The sequence below is a fragment of the Argiope bruennichi genome, chromosome 5 (genome assembly GCF_947563725.1).
Source record: "Argiope bruennichi chromosome 5, qqArgBrue1.1, whole genome shotgun sequence".
NCBI classification, from domain to species: Eukaryota; Metazoa; Arthropoda; class Arachnida; order Araneae; family Araneidae; genus Argiope; species Argiope bruennichi.
In genome coordinates, this window is record NC_079155.1 from 32,608,400 (window position 1) to 32,631,442 (window position 23,043).

A 23,043-nucleotide genomic window follows, 5' to 3' on the forward strand; every position below is an offset into this window, starting at 1 on the left:
CTGGAAGGTGGCTGAAAAAAAGAACTGTTAATCAGCTTTCATTTGTGACACATGCTTAGTTTAGTGAAATGCTGGTATGTTATCGCTGAACAGACTTCGAAGGTCGAGAGAGTGGAACTCGTTTTTATGTTGATCTCTTCGTCGGAATAAGCCTTTTTCAAAAACCCTGGCTACTGTTCGGTTGCTAGGGCGCTTTTCAAATATGCAAATTTTGGCACTCCTCACGAAAGTTTATGGAAAATTTCGTAATTTGTTATTCATAATAAATAGTTTCTATTTAAATTATGATTTAGTTCATTTGTAAGATGTTGAAAGAGATAAATATAATTTCTAAACGAAACGAAATATAATTTCAACGAAATCTATTATTATTATTATTATTATTTGCGTTTAAAATTATTTTTTACTATTACTACTGTGTTAAAAATCCCAATTAATCCCAAATTAAAATTCTCGGAATCAGATTTAATTCTAATTAAATAATTCTTAAATTTAGTTATTCTTAGAATTAAATTTGGCTTTCATTTCAGGAAAAAATTATTAAACTAACTAAAGAAAACAACTTTAGAATTAATTTTCTTTCAATTTTTGAAAATTTAATATTGCTGTAGCGTTAATATAACATTTTAATTATTCATTTGCAATTCAACAATAAGGCATTTTTAATATTATTGGCTTTTTATGTAACTGTAATTACCAATTGTTGTAACTGTGTAAGCAATTGTAATAATTATGTAATTTTATAGTATTACCAGTTGTAATTTTAATACAACTCTTTATGCTATATTTCATTTGACAGGCCCAGTAAAATAATAATTTTTAGCGTTATTTTTGTTGAAATTTATGAATTTACTTCTACCTATCAAAATAATTAAATGTTTTATTAGCTAGTAAAAAATCATTAACAAATATGTATAATTAATTTTTCATGAGTTTTATGAATATATTTCAGTTCATTACTTTATTACTTAATAAACTGAAATTTCCGTGTGATAATACTGAATATTTACTTTTATTTTGTCAAAAGTACTTTTTATTTGAAAAATTAACTTTGACAGATCTGTAATAACTTCAAGTTTGAATTGTTGGGAACGTTTTAATAGAATATCTATATTGGAAACTGATTTAAAAGAGCAATTTATTCAAGTAATAAAATCATTTGAAAACCAAGCCGAAGAATTTGAGACAAAATACAACAAGAAAAGAATTGCCGTCAAGATTTCCTGGTTCAGATTTTAGAACCAATTATCTTGAAAAAGCAAAATAAACCTCAGTTTCATCAGTCGAAATGGTTTCTCAATTAACATACGAAAAATTGTAATTTAAACTCTCTAAATATTATTTGTAAAAATATAAGCTATGATAGAATGCATTGAAGGGAATTGTCAAGATTTTGGAAATGTCTCTGATGATATTTCGAGGTTTTTTCCGAAGTTAACGCCTATGTAATTCTATACATCTACTTATAGGATAATAGTGCCATCATTTTCCTTGAGTTATTCAGTCCTTTACTTTTTCGGAATCCTTTTTCATTATAAAGAAAATTACAAACGTTAGAAATTATTGGAATGAATAACAGTATGACGATAGGAAAAAATGACTATAATACTTACTAAATAATAAAAAATAAAATTATACTTACCAATACAAAAGACCATATTTATTTTCTGATCCACAAATGAGTAACTGATTTTTCGGTTAAAGAAACAATCATTAAAATATTTATTGGTTATTTAAATTCCATTATGTCCCTGTGTTCACCAACTGATACATAATTTGACTATATCTTTCTAATAAATCCAAGAACAGGAAGCCATACTTATTTCTTTGATTATCATTCGTCATATTTAGCTAATAATAACCACCAAAAGGCAACCATTTAAGGCATCCGATTACGCTAAAAATGCCGATTTTTCAACAAATTGAACGGATTTTAAATCGGCTTTTTTTCTGAGTGTATTAGAAAAAATGTTACAATGATTGTGATTCACTCTGTTCTGAAGCAAAACCAAACCAGAAGTACCATTCCGAAACAGAAAATGGCCTTAAAATTGTAATGCTTTGCTTTTTTTTTTTTTTTTTTTTGCCTTTTTATATATAAAACAATAAAAGAAATTTACATTGAGAATTTTTTTTTTTTTTTTGAAAAATTAGAATGTATCGGGTATATATAGAAAAAGCTTGGAGCTATCCTTAAAAAACTAAAAATAGTTGTACAAAAAGGCTGTACGGCAAAGGAAAATTGACTTATCACTACATTGGAATATGGAATTATAATTCATAGCAACAGATATATAAAGGGCTATTATTGCAATATTTCTTCACATTGCATTGTCAATACACGAAAGGTACGAAGAGCAAAGGCTTTAGACTGGTCATTCAAGAATAAGATGGCAGCATTCAATAATATACATTAATAAACATAATGAATTATAGTTTTTTACTTTCTCATTTACGAAGTATAGAGAAAGTCTCGTAATCGTCAAAAAATTTGAACTCCAGATTTTGACGAATCTCCATGTTTTAGACCTCCATGAGCTCAAAAAACACATTTTTGGAAGATGTCGGTCTGTAAGTTGATGATAAAGATGACTCAAGAATTCTTTGATCTAGACAGATAAAATTTGATATACGGTCTTTATACTAAATTAGTAGATTTCTGTCAACTTTTGTGCAAAATTCGCTCAGCAGAAGTCTGTCTGTCCTGCTGTTCGAATTTAATTTAATACGATAGTTAAACGAAGAGAGCTTGAAAAATAAAATTCGATACACAGAACTACATTCTATTGTCTAGACACCTGTCAAATTTTAAACCAAATCCAGTAGCGGATTGATTGTTTGCGGGTTTGTACTTTGAGAAACATGCAAACATGATAACTCAAAGCACGATGACTTAAATATATCAAATTTGGTATGTCTTTGTGACTACAAGTGTAGTTTTGTGTCAATTTTGGGGGGAAAGCGCATTTAAAACACGTTTGATTTTTGGATACTATTAACTTCATGCTAGGGCTTAATCGCCAAATAACTCGCCAAGGTTGACACGATAAATCAAGTAAAAGTTATATTTCTTAACTAGCCTACGCCAAAGCTATGTAAGGCGTTCTCTGGAATAACATCTTTATTTGACTATATGCGAGAAAGTGTTGGGAGGACCATTCCCACTAATTAAAATTGTGCTATCGAAATTACTGTGTAAATGTTTGCACAGTAAAACTCAAAATAGAAACAAATTAATATTTTAATGGCATGTTATAGAAATCAAAAACATTGAAGAGTTAAATTTACTGTACTTAGAGGTATTTATATTTGTATTTTAGTTTATTTAGGATTATAAAGTCGTATTAGAGGTTTGAAACAGTTTAAAGTTACAAACTAAATGGATTGCCAATAATTGAAAATTAGCAAATTAATGATTGTAAATGGCCTTATCCGCCAAAAGAAAACACTCAACATAAAACCTGTTTGCCTAACGGAATAAGAAAGAAATAAAGCTCAGATCTATTGTTGTAGGAAATTTTAAGCTCCTGTATCACAGGAACCATGTTTTTCTATTAAAGGAAATTATTTAACGCAATTTTCACAAAATTTCTTCATAAAAAATATCTCTTATCATTAACATGATAACTCAAAACCTAAAGGAATTAATTGCCTGAAAATTGAAGTATAAGTTTCAATTAATATAGGCAATAAAATGAAGCAAAAATTTGCAATTTATGAAATTTTTATTTTTTTTATTTATAGAGTTTATATCAAAATTCAGTTGCAAAATAAAGAGAAAAATGCAAATGTACAGAAATGTTCTTTTTTAATTTACTTTCATTTCAAACTTTTTCTTACGTTTTGGGTTCTGTGCATAGAGCATTACGATTGTGGCATTACAATTATCCTGAAATGTTAACCATTTTGGTCAAACTTCATTAAAATTTATTACAAATTCCTCTGTTACTCAAAATATATATATATATTTATTTAAAAAACTGACAATGCATTTAAAAATAATAAAAAGTTGTAAAAAATTTAATTATTCAAAAATTGGTCTCGAGGGTAGCTTGCAGTCTTAATGAATAGTTGCCAATACTAAGATAGCTTTTTTTGACATAAAATAAAATTGCTATGTCTGCCAAATTTAGTAATCTATTTGTTGGTGAATTTGGAATTACTGTGATTATTGGATAACAAAAGGGCAATGAATATTTGCCAGAAAGGGATTTAAATATATTTTGAGCGTGCTATAATATTCAAATCAAATAACTTAATTTCTCAATCTTAATATTGTTCAGAACTCTCTAAAATTCTATCATTAACAATATTTTCAAACTATTTCTTTCTACGAAATTACTTAAGTTTGCAGTTTAAAACACAATATAAAAGATTTATTTAAGTAATATATTTTATTTAATGAACAGTGGAAAAATTACATTGCTTGGCATTTCTCATTAAATCTATTATTCAAATGCTGTTGCAATATTTTCTTAAGAAATCAATTAAATGTCCAGCAGTTCAAGATCAAATAACAAAAAGACCCCATTAAACTATTAACCAATTACACAACAGAGATCGATTGGGAAAAAACGAGGTGCTTAAAATAGATCTTATCGAGTTCTTACTTTCGAAGAAGCACGGAAAGAAAAAAAAGAAAACAAACAAAATCATAAAAGCGCATATCTGATGAGATCCAGGGCTCAAAGGCCGTTGCCAAGTTCATAAAAATGAGACACGTGCAAACAGAAATCTACTTAAGGCCTTTCAAGCGTTCGCTTCCGACCGGGTAAGACGTGCCAAACAACTTCTGGCAATCTCCGGCATTCGAATCTGATTCTCTGTCAGAAAACCAAGACAGCAGCGAACCCTTCTCCAGTTTTCAATGAATAACATTAGCACTTTTGCTGTCTGTTTATTATGGACTGTCGTGGCTTTTGCTGCCGGTACCTGCCCGCAGTGGGATGCTGACACACCTTGCATATGCAGTGAGGCACAAGATGGCCTGATGGTCCAATGTACGGGTCCAGCACAAAATCAGAAAATTATCTCAGCTCTGGAAGCAATAAGGCCTACAGATATTTGGAATCTTCAATTAGAATATGTAGATCTAGAAGAACTACCCCCGTCAATTAGGACTGTTTCATCTTTGCGCCTCACAAACTGCAATCTCGGACGTCTGCAAAAGACAACCCCTCTAGTTTGGCCCAAGCTGAACGAGGTTGTATTCGAATCTTTGAAGATTAGAGACAATCCGTGGCCGCAGTTGAAAGGAGCTCAAGTACTTAAGTCGATAAAAGTCAGTGACTTTACTATGATGCGTACCATTGGTCAGAACTTTAAGGGTGTGTCCGACAGCGTGGAGTATTTGGATATCAGGAAAACTGGGACAACCAGGCTAGAGTCAGGAGCCATGAGTCACCTGAAAAATCTGCGTTATGTATTCATTGCTGATATGCCCCTAAGTGAATTTCCAAGAGATTCTCTTCCAGCAGAGTTGCCACAGCTGCATACTTTCATCGTTGGGTAAGTATGCTAAGCTGTTTGATAGTTCTTCTGGTTTCTTGCTCTTTTGATCCAAATAGCATGCCATCTTTTGCATTGATTTTAGCCCAACTTGTAGGAACCATTGAAATTCACTAAGAGAAAAATATATTAAAATAATATAAACATTAGAATATGTAAGTAATTAAATATGACGAAGCTCATATAATGGAGAAAACTTAAAAGACAATAAATCAGAAATCCAGATATGATAGCAAATATTAAAAACTAACTTAAAAACGAAACTTACTTTCTAAGATTTTTAATAACCAAGCCTACCTAATTAACTTAATATACTTTGTTTTGAATTTCAATCAAAAATTGCCTTATAATTTTTCAATATCATTTTAATGCCCTTTCTACTAACTATACCATGTGCCAGTGCATTAATAGAATTGTTCACTTATGGTATAAAGCAAACAGATAGAAACACTCGTATAATAAGATATATAAAATAACGCATGATCAGATAAGTTATCAATGACCTTTTCTTCTCCACCCCCACCCCCCCACTTCCGCCATTTTCGAGAGAAGTCTTAAAAAAATCTTCACTGTTGATACACGACAGAGATCACAACCCTTAACTTCAACAACTTGTCTAATTTCGTCGTCTTATTGAATAGTTAAACTCACTATTTTAAGCGCATAAAGAATATATTTATTTTGAAAGTATAATTCAAAACGATATTTTCATTTGGCAAAGTTATAAATAATATTTTCATTCTTTTCATGCATAATAAAGATTTTATGCATTTTCTCCTCACATAAAATTGTGGATTTCGGGCAAAGCTCTGAATATCATGAGTGATCAGATTTTTATTTTCAGAATTCCATACATATGAGTTTTGGGCTACGAAAAATATGCATTTTGTGCACCTTCTTTTATCTGAACTAATGCCAAAATTTGCAAGCAAAGCTACCATTTTAATAATAAAATGACATACCAAATTTCGTTTATTTAAACCATTACGTTGGTCAATCATCACATTTACTTGCATCCGAAAGAGAAAACGAACAGACGCTTAACCCTATGACGGATAAGATTCAAAATTTTATAAGAAGTCCCAATTTAATGCCAAAAACCATGTACCGAATTTCATTTATCTACACCATTGCATTTTTCAGTTACAGCTGTCACATGCTGCAAAAGTATGGCTGACAGACGTCTAAGTTTTCGATGGATTTGATTCAAATACCAACCTACAAATTAGATTCCTAATTTGTATATCAAATTTTGTCCGTCTAGTTCTTAAAAATGTGAAGCAATTGTGTTCGCTTGTACTCGGATTTTCATATTTCTTCTTAATAGATTTTATTCAAAATTTGATAGGCATTTGGCGCAATTCCATATACCAAAGTTCGTCTGTCTGTCTTAAAGTATTTTGGAGTTATCATATCAGACAAACAGACATAATTACAAAAAAAAAAAAAAAAAAAAAAATCGGATTTAGGAGGATTTGAAATATGGAGAATAGTCAGATTCTCGATTCCGAATTTTTTGACAATTGCAATATTTTCTTTTTGTATAGTTCGTATGCAAGGAAATAACCAACAGAAGTGATCTCAAAATTTTCTCACATGCTTTTTTTCTAATAAAGGTGTGATCCCAGAGAACACCTTGCATGGCATTGGAGAGCGATAGTTACGAAATATTAACCTTTGGTTTGAATGCAGCGTTTTTACTGAATTTATCGTGCCATCCTTGGCGAGTTATTTGGCTATTAATCCTTGCGGTGGGTAATTAATTCGATTATCGGATACATGCGGTTAATAGTATCCGATAATCGAATTCCTGTTTTAGAAGCGTTTTTCCCAACCGATTGCAACAAAAATTTGACACTGAACTAAATTGTAGTTACAAAATACCATTCCAAATTAAACATATTTAGGTCACTGCGTCTTTGAGTTATCACATTCACATGTTTCTGAAAGTGCAGACCGAACAGACGGTCAATTCTTTATTGGATTTGGCTCAAAATTTGAAGGTTTTCTCTAGGCTATATATGCTAATTCTATATATCGAATTTTATTTATCTAGCTCTTTTCGTTTTCTAGTTATCGTGTTAAATTATATTTGAACAGACAGACTTGCTCTGAGCTGATTTTATTTAAAATTTGATAGAAATCTACAAATTTGGTATAAAGACCTTATACTAAATTTAATCCATCTATCTCAAAGCATGTAGATGTTTTGAGATAATAGATGTTTTGAATTATATTTGTCACAGATAGGTGGACATTTTTTCCCAAAAGTGTGTTTTTTGAACTTAAGGAGGTATAAAACGTGAAAATTTAAAATCTCGAATTCGTATTTTTCGACAATTATTATACTTTCTCTATACAACGTATACTAGAAAGTAAAGACGATTTCGTGCCTCAATTATCCGGTATTACCTGGTAATATTCTCATTACAGCGCTTATTGTAAATGATTTTTAAAAATTCTGAAAGCATCATAAAATAACTATAATTTAATCGAGTGAAATTTCTTTATATCATTTATAGCAATAATGCCAATATATTTAAAATAAATAGGAAAATCAAAGTGCTAGTTTCCCATATTCAACCACTTTTCCGATTTCGATAATTTTTATTTCATGAGCGTTATCAGTGGTCGCTTATTCCCTCTTCCACCCCCACCCCCCAGTCATTTTCGAAAGAAATCTTCAAAAACCTTCTTTACTATTGATTCTCGACAGAAACCACAATCCCAAACTTCAACAATTAGCCCGATTTCGTCGTTTTATAGAATAGTTAAACCTCATCACTTTGTGTGCATAGAAAATCATTCGGAATGCTTTATGTTTATTGTAGAAGTATAATTCAAAATACTATTTTTATTTGATATTGAATGGAAATTGTTATAAAATTCTTAATTCTAGTTCATAAAAGTTGATTGATATTACGAAATTTATACTATTAATATCGCAGATAAACAGTTAGCCACCAAAGGCAGCTAATAAATGGTAAAACATTTCTAGAGCTTTCTGTAAATCTATTTCCCTTTTGGAAATTCCTTTTGCCTATGAATCTTTCTTTAAATTATAAAAATCAGCACACTTCAGAATTTTATCAATAGATTGACGAAGCTAAAGAATTATTCTTTTGTTTATTTTATTCAAAATGATTGATGGAAATGTTGTAGCTGTTATAAGGTGCCTGTTTCAGAATATTCAAATTGCTATATATGTATATATATGTAATGATATTTTAACTCTAATTTCAATTTAATTAATTTCCAAGATTTTATCTTAATGTAGCCCATAGTAACTTCATTCTAAAAATATTCTCTTATTTCGTGATCCAATTCCACTTTCTCTACTTAATTAATTCAAGATAAGCTTTATAAAACTGCTGAATCAGTTAGACGCCGATACTTTCACACTCTCGGCGTGAAGGGGTAAAAAATGTCCAGTAAGCACATTCTTTCTTAAAAGATCCCTGTGTTTCCCTTACATGTGATTGACATGCGTCAGAAATCCCTATCAGAATCTTAATAATATATTAGCACTGTGGATAAATATTTTCCCTATCAAAATCTAAGGCTATATAAGGCGAGGGATAATTTATTTCGGCCCTTCTTCCCCACTCCGGCTTTTGTACTGCGCTGTGGCGGACGTCTTGTCCGCGTTTCTGCCTGTAAATAAATTATGCTTTCCCGATGGATATTAAAAGAATTAAAAAAGATAAAAAGTCTCTTCACTGTCTTCAAACTGCATCATGCTTCACATAAAATAAGGTTACATATATATATATATACTATATATATTAAAAAACTTGAATTTTACAAAACTTGAAACTTCTATTGAAGATAGCATAGCAGTTGCAGTTAATTGTTAGAATTTGCTATGAATAATATTTTTTTTAAATAAATGTCGCCATAATTTGGCCTCGATGAGAATTTTTTATATTACAAAATTGAATTCCTAAAAATACATTTGCTTTTAAAAATGGGAAATATCAATTAAAGTTTTTCTTCACGCGGATCATACGCGAACAAAATTTTGATAAGAGAAATTTGAATACTAAATCAAATTTTTTTCAAAAAAGTTTTGAACCAGCGGAATTCCGACTATTCAAACTGGTTAGGACATTAATCACCTGGGATATTTGAAATCTCGAGTATTAAAGGCTAAATTTTGAATCATTACTTTTTTTCCCAACATGTTTTAACGATATTGTTTATTTGAAATTTATACTAACAAATAAAGGAAAGTGTACTTCTTGGTGTTCTGCAAGCTAAGCTGTTTGACTTGGAATTCCCAACTTTATTAATTTATCTAAACCATTGCCTATTTGAGGTATATTTTTTTATATGGATCTTCATTTTATACTATACTATCACTACTATACGAATCTACATTTTAAATATGTACCAAATTTTATCCATCAAGCTTTTTTAAATTTTGCAGTTACGGTATTCACTTTTCTCAGCCAGCCAGTCAGATAAACTTCTTGTGAATGCATTTTGTTCAAAGTTTGGTATTCATACATAAATTTGATGTAAAGTTCATATACAACATTTAATCCACCTAGCTCAAAGTGCTTCTGAGTTATTTCGTTCTACAGACATAATTCCAAAAATGTGTTTTTCGGACTCACTGAGGTCTGAAACGTAGAAATCTGTCGAAATCTCGAATTCGATTCTTTTGACGTTTATAATAAGTTCTCTCTATGTATTTCGTATAAGAGAAAATAAAAAAGTAAGTTTTTTAGTTTTAATAATCAAATGAAGGGCCGAAAAATAAAACAAAACAAACAATAATAATTTATAAACAAAATACATTTCTGGCAATGAAATGAAAGTAGAAGTAAAAACTTTACTTAAGCTGACGCTAACATTTTAAATTACCTTGAAAGATTACTTCCATAAACTCAGAATGACGTAACAGCAACCTTGAGGGTAATATAGTCCTTGGTCCAATATCATTTTCACGATCGATTCGTTTTCATTGCACATCGTTATCAATTGAAAACAATAATTTGATTTTTTAATTCTTTCTCAAAAACACTGAAAACATCTTCAGCTGACGTTTATAATTTATATTAATTTATCATCTTGATCCATCTCAGAGATGTAGTGATAATCTTTTCATCTGTTTTTACTGTTTCTTTTATAATATTTTCAAACTGAAATGTAGGTCAAAAACAAGTGAAAGAAAAAACAACTGCTACGTGAGAAAGTGATTTCAGCTTTGGATCGAGCAATCGCTATTGAGAAAATAAAAACAGAACCATCTTTGGAACATAACAAAGTTCAACCTGGACTCTGAAATATTACATACAACTCATCATTTTTTTTGCATTTTTTTCTCTTTATCCCCTCCCCTGTTTTTTGATATTCTGATTGATTCCATAACTTTGATAAAATGGAAAATACATCCTAATATAACAGGGCTGATTTCTCGTACAGAGCATTTCATATATAGGAATATCATTATTTTATACCATTTTAGAGTGTGAATTCCTTAATTCGGCTTTTTATTAGATAAATAACCTAAAATAATAAAAATAATTCAAAACGACATAACACGGCCATTTCGTTCGTAGAAATCCGAAACTTTTTTTTTGAATGTTAGTGTGTCAAAAATATTTTATAAAATATAACAAACAGGGTGGGTATATATTATAAAAATTTAGTCATCGTAATTTTTAACAATATATTTCATTCTCCCAAAGAGCATAAAATATAATTCTTGACGTCATTTTATGCATTTTTGCAAATGGAAGTCAATATTTATTTCTGACTGTTTAGAACTGAGCTCTTGAGCCACGATTTGAATGGACATCCTTTATTTCACACTGGTATAACCCCAGTGGCACCCATATATTGTACAACGCTGAATGATATCATAATATTGTATAATATTGTTAAATATTGAATTATATAATATGATATAGCCCTATATTATACAATATTGTACGACATTCTGTGCTATCTGCGTATTTTATTAAATTTACAAAAATATAGCATCGGTCATGTTAAATTTGTGAATTGTCTTTACTATTTCAATAACTAGACTAAATTCATTTATTACTATATGTGAATAAGTTTATCTTTACCTTAATTATATACCATATCAATATATTAGAGGAAACATTATTACTTTAATGATAACTAATTACCAAGAAAGTCCGTTTCCTGTAATAAGGGTAGGGTTAAAAAATGGATGTTTTTTTTTTTTTTAGAAATTTTTAAATTTTTTCTAATTTTTAACTAGTTCTGTAATCATTATTAACTTATCTTTACACAGTAGTCTGATTTCTAATATGGAAAACATCGTGAAGTATAAACTGTCGAACCTGAGCATAGTCATCTCTCTGGTCTTCAATACTGAAATGAAAAATAGATGAGAATTCCCGTCAGTCAGTCCCCGTCAATATAAAAAATACATTAAATCAAAATATACTATTTGAAAGGAAATAATGTTCTCTAAAGTTTAGAATAATGTGTTTCAACCAACATCCAATTTTGATCCCATATTTTAAAATTCTATCAAAATTTATCGCAAATATCAATTTTATTTAGTTATGTGAAATCATCCTGGAGTTATGAACCTGTAGAATATATCTCTAATATTTAATTAAATGTGTGCTCATTTTCTAGAAATAATGTTCTGTCTTAGTCTCGAAAAGTCGAGTAACGTGATTTTTAGCTGGCCGGCGTGTTGACCAAACTTGCCGCCAGCTTATTTAGGTATTTAAATCCAAAATGTATAGAAATTCTAAAGAACTTTTGGAAGGAATAATTTTTTTATAGCGTAATGTGCAAGGTACAAATAAAGAAGTCATGTATGTTTATGCATATTTCATAATATAATAAGCACATTTGTTATAAAAATTCTTACGTGCATGCCATTAATTGATATTATATATATAAATATCAATAAAGGACATGATATTCTATAGACACATATCAATATTTACGATATTTGTTTACATGCTATTATTACATAAAATTAAACATTACGAATAACAATGAATAGAATAAATTAGAATTAGAATAATACAATTACGATATATATTTTTTTTATTAACAAAATTAATAGAATTAAAAAAATAAACCTTCTGCCTTTAACTAAAACTTTATTCGTCAACTTCTTTTAACAGTAAAGTGTTTTATTCTGTAGCATCCCATTTTTCTCAATAGACGAGATAGCTAGATTATACTTATTACTCAAGTATTTATTGTTGATCTTAAATTATTTTTGACGAACTTCAGTTCTGCAAAGTTTCTTCCACAGCTAACATTGTTTATGGAAATTGTGAGAATATATTCGAAAAATTATTATGATATTGGATACAGTCTTCTAACTTGAAGTGGGAAGTAAGTTCACGTTAATTTATCTATTTTCGTGGCCTATGGCAGCTATGAAAGCCCGTAGTGGAACTTGTTTCGAACTTAAAGGCCTGGTCGTCAGTCTCGGCAGTTGCGTAGTCTAGATTGCATTCAATATCGTATAACCAGTTTGGATAGGCACATTTTCTCACAAATTTCCGAAACCTATCTCTGACACCTCTGAAAAACCTCTCACAAATTTCTACAATTATTCCATTTAAATTAGAAAACAATTTCCAATGACAAGTTGGCATCTCCGTTGTCAAAAATATACATTCTCATTTTGCACCTCTGAGGAAAAATCATGAAAATCCAATGTCTTCTCAAATGTGTTCTGCATAACTTATCGCGCAGTCTGTCAGTTCCTATCGTTTCTTTATTAGAAACGTCTGCAAAACACTAACTTTCTGAACGCATTTTTTTTTTTTTTTTTTTTTTTTTTTACTGAGTTCCTTTATTTGTAAATATTTTTGTATATTATTCACTTCTCGTATCACAGGTTGCCAGAGTCCCAAGAAACAAAGAAAGGAAAATGACTGCATTTTAACTCGCAAAGTTCTTGCATCTATTCTTATGTTTAAGCTTTTTTCTGTCTCTATTTGTTTTTCCAGTGTGACCAAAATTTTTTTGTTATAATACAATGTTATGTTTATGGTATCTCTTGCAGTCGTTCCACAATGTATACTGAACCTTTTTTAAACTTTTGCCTGTAGATGTCGTCAGAAATTCCCAACGATGTGTTGACATGGTAAAAAAAAATGATCATCAGTGTTCTAATAAACTGAAAATGTTTACTGAACTCTCTTCAGCTTGTAAACGAACTATATTTTAACGCATGATTTGAACAAAGGACAAATTCAAATTAAGGATTTATTTCCCTTACTTTTGCTAAACTTCCAAATGCCTTCCAGCCATAATAACAGCATTATCATGTGCTTGTTTTCTATAATTCACTATACATGGCTCATCAAGCAAGTTCAAAGTACTATTATTTAATGTAAAATTTCGCCGCATCCACTGCTCCTACCATTGGTCTCGAAAAAAAAAGTGATATTTTCTGAAAACATTTTAGATAAATATGCATTCTGTTGTAGCATTAATTTAAATAATATTTACTATTCTTATAACTAAGTAGCATTATACTTTTAACAGATACCTTTTTACTGATTCTAATATACAGAGTGAAAACACGTCTATTGATTTAATCAAAAACAATCAAAATTCGCCTAAGATGAGGCAATAAACATTTCCATTATAAATTAGGATTTGTATTTATATATATTAATATTTTGCATAACATAAGTTTGCATTATGTATTTATTTATATTTAAAAAATTACATTTCTATCTCAATAATTTAATTTAAAAAACGTTTTTATATATATTGTTGTGGAGGCCGATGATGGTTCCACAATTGGGATTGTGAAATGAACTAAATAATGCGGTGTAACTAATTAAAATAAACTAAGGAATTGTGGTGTAGCTATAAGTGATGAAATGATGCTTCTATAAAATGCGGTTTATTTCTGTGAGAAGGGGCATGGAGTCACCCCGCTACCAACGGTAAGCATCGCCTCCCGAGTTCTAAAAGGTTCTGGCGGGTCATGACCCGCGCAGTTGCAAAAAAGGAGCAACCCTAGAATGGGCGCTTGCCAACTTGGCGCGTTGGTAGCAAAGTACTGAACATATATATATGTATAAAGATTGTATTTCTCTTGAAAAAGTCAGATTTGCAAGTCTTAATTTCTAATACATGCATCTCAAATATCTCCAAGCAACATTCTATTTTCAATTCTCTTTGACTTTCTCGTGTACGAACGATGAAAAGAAAAATTGCCGTCGAAAAATTCGAAACGATAGTTTGGCGAATATCCTCGTTTCAAACCTCTTTGGGTCCAAAAAACGGTATTGGAGTTCTGTCTGTCTATGAACACGATAATAACACTGTCTATGAACACTAGCGAGTGAAATGTAATTTATGATCTTTTCGTACGGTCGTTGACTTCTTTCAAATTTTGAATCCATTCATAGGAATCTAATTGTTCAAGTATAATTGAACACAATAAATACAAAATGCAAAAATCTAGATAGCTAAAAATTGGTTCAAACGTTTAACATCTCATTAGATGTTATCACATACGGATACGCATCTACGCATTTATCGATTCATATCGAATTTTGAATCAAATCCGTCTGTAGGTAGAGCGTCTGTCCGTCTGTACTTTCACATGCACGTAAGCGTGATTGCTCAAAAACGCACCGATTCAGATAACTGTAACTGTACACAGTCTTAGTATCTAAAGTGTAGTTTGATAAAAAAAAAAAATGAATTAAAATTTGTAAGAGCTGATAGTCTATCAGCTTGTAATTTCGTATGCACGTAAACGAAATATAATGATGTTGAGACATGAAATTGGATACATAGTTTTAGCATCTAATGAGTAGTTTTTTTTTATCAGATATTGAATGAAATCTGTTTTAGGGTTAATCGTCAATCGATCTGCACATTCTCATGCACGTAAACGCGATAACTCAAAAATCTAATGACTTAAATAAATAAAATTTAGTATTTGATCCATGTTACTAAAACAACACTTTTGTGCCAAATTTTTATTCCAAAAATATCGGGAAAAAAGGACCAAAAATTGTTTATTCTGAAATCGTTGGAATTAAAATAATTCATTAAAATATTCGCAATGATGTTTTCGAATATTTAATGTTCGTGTTTCAGGATATCGGGCCAGTCAAATTTCTTTTATTATTTTATTAGTTTAGTTTTGGGCCTTAGCCTAAAGAATAATTATTTTGGGTAACGCTTCGTCTCGGGTTCGAGTTTTGGTTCGGGCAGGGTTGTTCTTTACCCTATGTTCTATCTGTGAGGTGTGTGAAATACGCCCCCTCCCTATAAAAAGAGCTTGCACAAGCGATTGTGTGAGTGTCATCTTCAAATGAGCTAGAAGTCAGACTTCTGCCCTCGGGTGCTCAAGGGCCTCCTACTAAAAGCTACTGCATCCCTCTTTCCCCAATCTCTTGTACGTGGTTGGAATTGGCGTTCAATTCAAGGCTGATAAGCAATAATAACAACAATTACTTCGAAATTAATTTTTTTCCTTATTTGTTATTTTTGTTCTATTATTTGTTCTATCATATATTGCCACTTGATGTTTTTTACTCTTGTATCATATTTTCGAATAAGTTTCTTTCTTTCTTTCTTTTTTTTTACTTATTGTTATTTTTATACCGTTTCTTATTTGCATTAATATCATTCTGTTCATTAGAATTATTAGAATTATTTTTTTTATCTAAACCGCATTGATTTTTCTTAAATTTTTAATAGATTTGTTTTTTAATTATTATTCATTAATCAAACTATAATAAATGAATAACACTTAAAACATTTTGTATTGTTCTATATGATAATTAAAAAAATATACATATTTCATAATGTTAGAAAAAACTTTATATATATAGAAGAATACAGTTTGCAGTAATTGTGATGTAGTTTAAAACTTTCTATTGAAAACTTCACAGAAAACATTTCTAATAATTTACACTTGCAGAGAGAAAAATTTGAAAAGAATATTTTCATACAACAATTGTCTTTCTCTTTTGCATTATAACAGAGAAAAGGTGAACGATAAAGCGTTTTTTCTCCCTGATTATAATATAGAAAATGTAGTGTGACAAGATACAAAAAAAAAAAAAAAAAAAAAAAAACTACGAGTACTTCGCCAATAAATGGTATAATGTACTTTTACATATATTTTATCGTTATAGAGAGATCATTGTGAAATGCAACAATTTTTTAACAAAATTTTTCTGTGCAAGATATTTTTCATTGAATCAAAATCATGTTCCAATGTCTATATATTTAAAATAATTCGGAAAACTAATGAACCAGCCCCCCCCCCTCATACCCAACCATTTACCCGATTTTGCTAAATTTCATTTTTTATCAAAACTCATAAGTCCTAGACAAATCATCAATAATCACCAGTTCTCTAGTTGAGAAAAATCTAAAAAAAATCATTATATATTTCACATGTGGAAAAAAGTTTTGATAAAGTCAACCAATCAGTTTTTATATTGTATGAAAGTACCAATCAATAAGGCCCATGAGCCATTAATGGCACTTATAATGTGGCACTTATATTAATGGCACTAATAATTACAGATTACCCCCCCCCCCAAATATTCTCGTTAGACAACTCAAAGTAAAACTGTATCTCCAACCTCAACAACTTGGAAAATCAAGCCGTTTCGCAAGAATAACTATACAAAGTCAATCAAAATTCTTTTCTATTATGAAATTATAATTTAAGATAGCATTTTTGGTTGGCATAATTAAGGCTATTAACATGAAAAATTACAAAGTGGTTTCTGAAGGCAGCTAGTATATTAATTGTTTATAAATACATTAGGATTACATTGAAAACTCTCTAATTGGAAGTAATGAAACACTGTATAGAGCTTTCATCGTACAGTCGATTTGACAATTTAAGTATGATAAATGCAGATTTATTGACTTCAGATGGAAATTTTAAAATTAAAATTGAACTTGACCACAAAAGAAAATTTTCTATAAAGAAAATCTGTATAGAAACACAAATGTTACCAAAACAAATTATTTATGCAAAAAAAAAAAAAAAAAAAAAAAAAAAAAAAAAAAAAAAAATCCCAAAACATACAATCAAATTTGATATTAAAGTTTCATTTTAGCTACATTAAATAATATCAATTAAAAACAAGCTTGTAAAACAATGTCAGAGTTATTTTGGTAATGGATATTGTAATTCTGAACCGGGTCAGAAGACGAGAGCAGCACCTGTCCTAGTATTTCTCTTCTCCAAATTTCCACGCCACGTCAACGGAAGGATGTTTGTCTCCTGTCTTTATATTTAACACTCACTAGCTCCTTACTCACTTAGGATATTTGCTCTAATTGAATTTTCTAACCTAAAACTCTCTCTATCCGAAGATGAGACTGAGTCACCAATTCAATAAAATTAGAAACCAACAATAAAAACAATTATAAAAATTAATCTTATTAAAAGCATGAACATTTTTTTAAAATTAAATAACTCAAAATGTAAGATGAAATCGGGTCTGTGAAAATATTTCTTCCAAGTTAAATGACAAACAATTTAATTTACTTAATTACCCGCCAATCTACACAACTACAAATTTGCATGATCAAACTGTAAAATTTTATCCCTACTCGGCTTTTTAATTGTATGGCATCACAAAATTTGCTGCAATTTTTCTATACTATTTTTGGCATGACATATATTACGTTTTTCCTACGATAACATGAAAAATTTCTGTTGGAAAAAATATGCATTCTAAAGTTGCCAGGTCTTATTTTGCATACCAATAAATCTACCTCAGCTATTCCAATAAGACGAATGAAGGACAGCAACTTAATATGTAATTCAAAAATATTTAAATTGTGAATATTTATCAAAAAATGGATCAAGGTATTTTTTTTCTCCTAGCATGCTTTAAAATGCCATTCTTTAAGGATTTCTCAAAACTCCAATGTATCTTGGGAAATTTTAAGTACAAATTGGAATACATATATAAAATTACGCTAATGGTAGAAAGGAGATTAAACCAGTTAAGTGGTTTTCTCAAAACTTTCTCCCATACTTTCTAAAAAGGTGCTATTGTTTCTTCTACTGTGTATTGAATTTTCTTGCATACGTGCAATATTTTAAGTACAAATTGAAATACATGTATAGAATTACTTCAATGGTAGAAAAGAAATAAAGCTAGTGGAAGTGGTTTCCTAAAAACTTTCTAGCATATTTTCTAATAAAGGTATATCTCCTCTTCCATAAAATTATGATTTTTTTTTTTTTTGCATACTTTAGATGATACTGGTGAATAATAGCTACAAAATATTGATCTTTGACGTGAATTTAGCATTTTTAATGAATTTATCGCGTGATCTTTGGTAATGTTATGGTCATTAATTCCTGGCCTGCGATTGGGGATATCCTAAACATCAAATATTTGTTTTAGATGCCTTTTTTTTTACCAACTGATTAAAAACAAAATTCAACAGAGCTTCAAATGTAATCACAAAATCATGTACCAAATTTTATATATTTAAGTCATTGCGTTTTTTGAGTACACCGTTTACGTGCTCGTGAAATCACTGTTTGATGGATTTAATTCCGAATTCGGTAGATATCTGTACTTTAGATGTTAAACTATATTAACCAAATCCCTCTAGCTCTCAACATTTTATAGTTACCAAGACAACTTTTATTTGGACAATCGGACAGACAGAATTCCCCTGAATGGTTTTCACTCTGAATCAAATAGAAACGTACAAATTTGGCTTGAAAGCCATGAACCAAATTTCATATATCAAGCTCAAAGCGTTTTGGTATTCGAAGACAAACAGACAGACAGACATATTTAACACTAAAAATCTTTGAAATAACTTTAATTGTATCTACAGTATCATACTACTGTTTGAATTTTTATATTTATATTAATAGCGATTGACAAAATACAACTTATACTTTGCTAAATCGGTATCAGAACACATATAAGTCAAATATAATTAACTAAACAGCATTTTTAAACCCATTAATTACTTTTTCATAAATTTATATTTCCGTATTTAATTTACAGACGCAAATAGAAAATATCAATATGATCAGCTACTGAGTACTATTATTAACTGAATATCAGAGGTTACTAACAATTATCCGCTTTTGCCATCTACTCAGGCAGCAGATAACCTTGGTTGTGTTAAAATTGAATTAAAACTCAGATGCGTAAACTGATTTCATAGTTTCCCGAACAAAATATTTTGAAATTTCTAATCATAATATATTCATGTGTGGCACTTATTATTATTTGTGACTAGTCACTTCTGACAAGCAGTTAATTCACTGGAATTAAGTATTACTAAAAATTTCAATCAAATACTTTCTGTAGCATAGTCTTCCTCAGCAGAAAGATTTTAAATATTGATAGACACATAATTCATCCTATTTTAAAAACTACAAACCGTTCTGTTTAATGTGCTACGCATTTTATTGATTTTCTGCCAATATATTTATACATCAAATGATATCACAAGAAGAAACCGCAGTGTTTAGAAATGCTTCACAAACTTTTTACCACTGGTTGATTCTTAAGTTAAACCTTTAATTGTAAATGCAATAAAAAAATTACCAAAAGCATATCTTGCTCTGAATTTGACTCAGCATGAAAAAAAATATAGGTTGAATTCTCATATATAATCATAAACAATGAAAAAAAACAGATTGAAATATTGATAGCAACAATCAAACGGATTCGAGTTTAACTTCAACAATGCTGTCAATATTGCTGTAAAATACAATTAAATTTCCAAAAAAATAATAATAAACACAAAAAATTGGTATTATTGTAAATATCATTTTTTCTTTCAATTTAAAGGCGATGTAAAAATTGTTGTGTGTTATAATATTTTCAGAAGTTATCAAGAAAAAATATCAAAATTTCAGTTAATTTTTAATGAATTAAAATTTTGCTCCGAGATGCATATTCTCATCGCCAAGAGCATATGTGTGCCACATTTAGTTATCTGTAGGTGAAATGGTCTAGCCGGTGGAGTGTCAATATACACACACATTCATCTTTATTATTAGTAGATATATACAATTTTATATAGGCTCTGCCCTTTATCTTCATGTACCATCTAAACAGAAGCACCTCATGAGATGCCACTGTCATTTACCATTTAATACCTACGCATATGTTGTATTATGCTACATTATGTCTTTTTTTAATTACTTTCTTGTAAGAAGTGTACAAGGGGAAAGTAATATAATCGGCAAAAAATTCGAGATCAAGATTTTGGACTTAAGACCTTCTTCAATTCGAGAAGCACTTTTTGGAATCATATCTATCTATCTGTGAACACGATACTCAAAAATACTTCGAGCTAAATGAATTAAATTTGGTATTCAGTATTTACACCAAATTGGTAAAAAGAGCCGGATGTATAAAATTCTGCACACAGATATATATATATATATATATATATATATATATATATATATTACAATATTTGCTCTGAGTTTGGATATAAACAAGAAAACTGAAAAAGATATTTTTCTGCAATTGCAATAGATGCCCCCCCCCCGCTTTTTTTCCCCTTATGAGATTTAAAAATCATTGAATGATAAAGGACATTTCCTTTAAAATACTACTTATAAATCATTCATTTAAAAATATCATTCATAAGAAATATCTTGGCTCCATAACATTACTTCTTCATCAAACAGACCATAACAGTTTTAGTGGCAGAATTTTAATTTTGACTTTTGAGTGATAGAGTTTAAATCAAGATTTTGATTTTATCAATGAAATATGTGAACATGAAATATATGGTCTTAACTTCATTGGTTTAAATACTCTCGCACAATATAGTTAACTAAATTAGGCTAAAGTATGAAATTCTTAGTGGAATTTAGTAACTTGTGTTTAACAAGACATTGTCTGATTAAGACATTAATAAAGAATTGATGTTCCTTATTAGTCTATTATGGTAATAATGTAATAAATAAAAAATACAGAAATTTATCTATTTAATTTTTTAGGAATACCCTGATTTCTCAACTGGAACCCAACTTTTTTGATGGTATGCCCAAATTAGAAGTTTTGATGCTAAACGGCAACAGGTTTTCATCATTAGACTCACAGCTATTTATGCCATTAAAAAGTCACTTAGTTCATCTGGTTGCTGAAAGTAAGTATACATATTCTTCATATAAAAAAATTTGATATCCTTTATATTAACCCATTCCTTTTATATGCTCAAGTTCAATTATATTTACCATTCTTTGAAGTAAAATGTTTTTTATATACAAACTGAAATAAAAATAATATATTGCATAAAATATCTCATTGATTATCTGATACAAGAATAAAAAGCAAAAGATATAGGAAAAATTATTGTGATTTACAATAAAATTTATATTGTTAAAAATATTGTGAATTCAGTTAGAAACTATCTGCAAAGATTGACTCAATGGATTGATTAATATTTAAATAGCTCTATTAAAAATATTAATATACATTTTATATAGATTAATATTTCAATAGTTACTTTAAAACAATGTTACTTGTATGTTAACTCTCATGCCAACAAATTGTCACTAAAGACGCCATGATTATAGTAAACAACAATTAATTATCAAAGATGTCATGCTAATAGTTCAATTATATTTCTAATGACATGTAGACCTCCAAAGTTAAACTGGCATCCAGTTAAGCTAAAAGTTTGCTAATGACAAACAAAAAAAAACGAATTACCAAATAATTATGAATGAAAGAGTTTATTAAAATTCTTGATTTAAAAACGTTTTGGCTATTTCACCATTAATTAATACAGTTTTGTTCATTGCCAATAAGTAAACACATAAAATAAACTATCAAAATTGTCATAACATTTCTTTTATTGGTTAGTGATTATTTGATTTTTTTTTCAGGAAATCCTCTTCAATGTGATTGTAATCTTCTCTGGTTAAACAAAAGTTTCCAAAGCAGACGTTCAATAAAAGTATTGGCAACCTGTTTTGACAAATCAACACAAGAATTTAGAGAAGTAATGAAACTCAATGAGAATGAATACTGTTCTTAATTGCATGAAAGAAGTCCGAGTTCAAATAGAATATATGCATCAACATCAGTAAATCTTGACTTTAGAAAATAAGATCTTGTAAAGTCATCATTTTAAATGTACAGAGAAAAAAAAAGAAAACTGGGATACATCAACACCACATGATTTGAAATAAAAATCATGACTGTAATGCAAAATTGTTTTTATTTATCACAGATGTTGACAAATTACCAGGGAATGGCAAAAGTATAAAGATATATCAGGGGTGATTGTGACCTCATTTCAAACTTCTGAAAACCACCATCGAGAAGAAAAATGCGATATTATTGCACATAATTTTGAATACTAATATAATGAATACACATATACAAGTTTTTAAACAATTTCTTTAGAAAGACAAAAAGCAGATGTATGGTTTTAATTTTAAGAATAATTTACAATTTATTACACAATTATTTAATATTTTGATTTATAAACGCGCAACAGAAAAAAATAATTTTAAAAAATACTATTTTCAATTTGCTTATTACATGTGAGAGGTAAGGGTTTAGA

At 29.4% G+C, this 23,043-nt stretch overlaps 1 protein-coding gene across 1 annotated transcript; it reads left to right on the forward strand.

Moving 5' to 3' along the window:
* The first annotated feature begins 4,736 nt into the window (after window positions 1-4,736).
* On the forward strand, window positions 4,737-22,681 carry LOC129968833 (protein slit-like). Its single transcript, XM_056083110.1, has 3 exons — window positions 4,737-5,508; window positions 21,470-21,618; window positions 22,361-22,681. Exons 1-3 carry the CDS (start codon window positions 4,868-4,870, stop codon window positions 22,510-22,512), a joined length of 942 nt encoding a protein of 313 aa, XP_055939085.1. The 5' UTR covers window positions 4,737-4,867; the 3' UTR covers window positions 22,513-22,681.
* The last annotated feature ends 362 nt before the right edge of the window (window positions 22,682-23,043 follow it).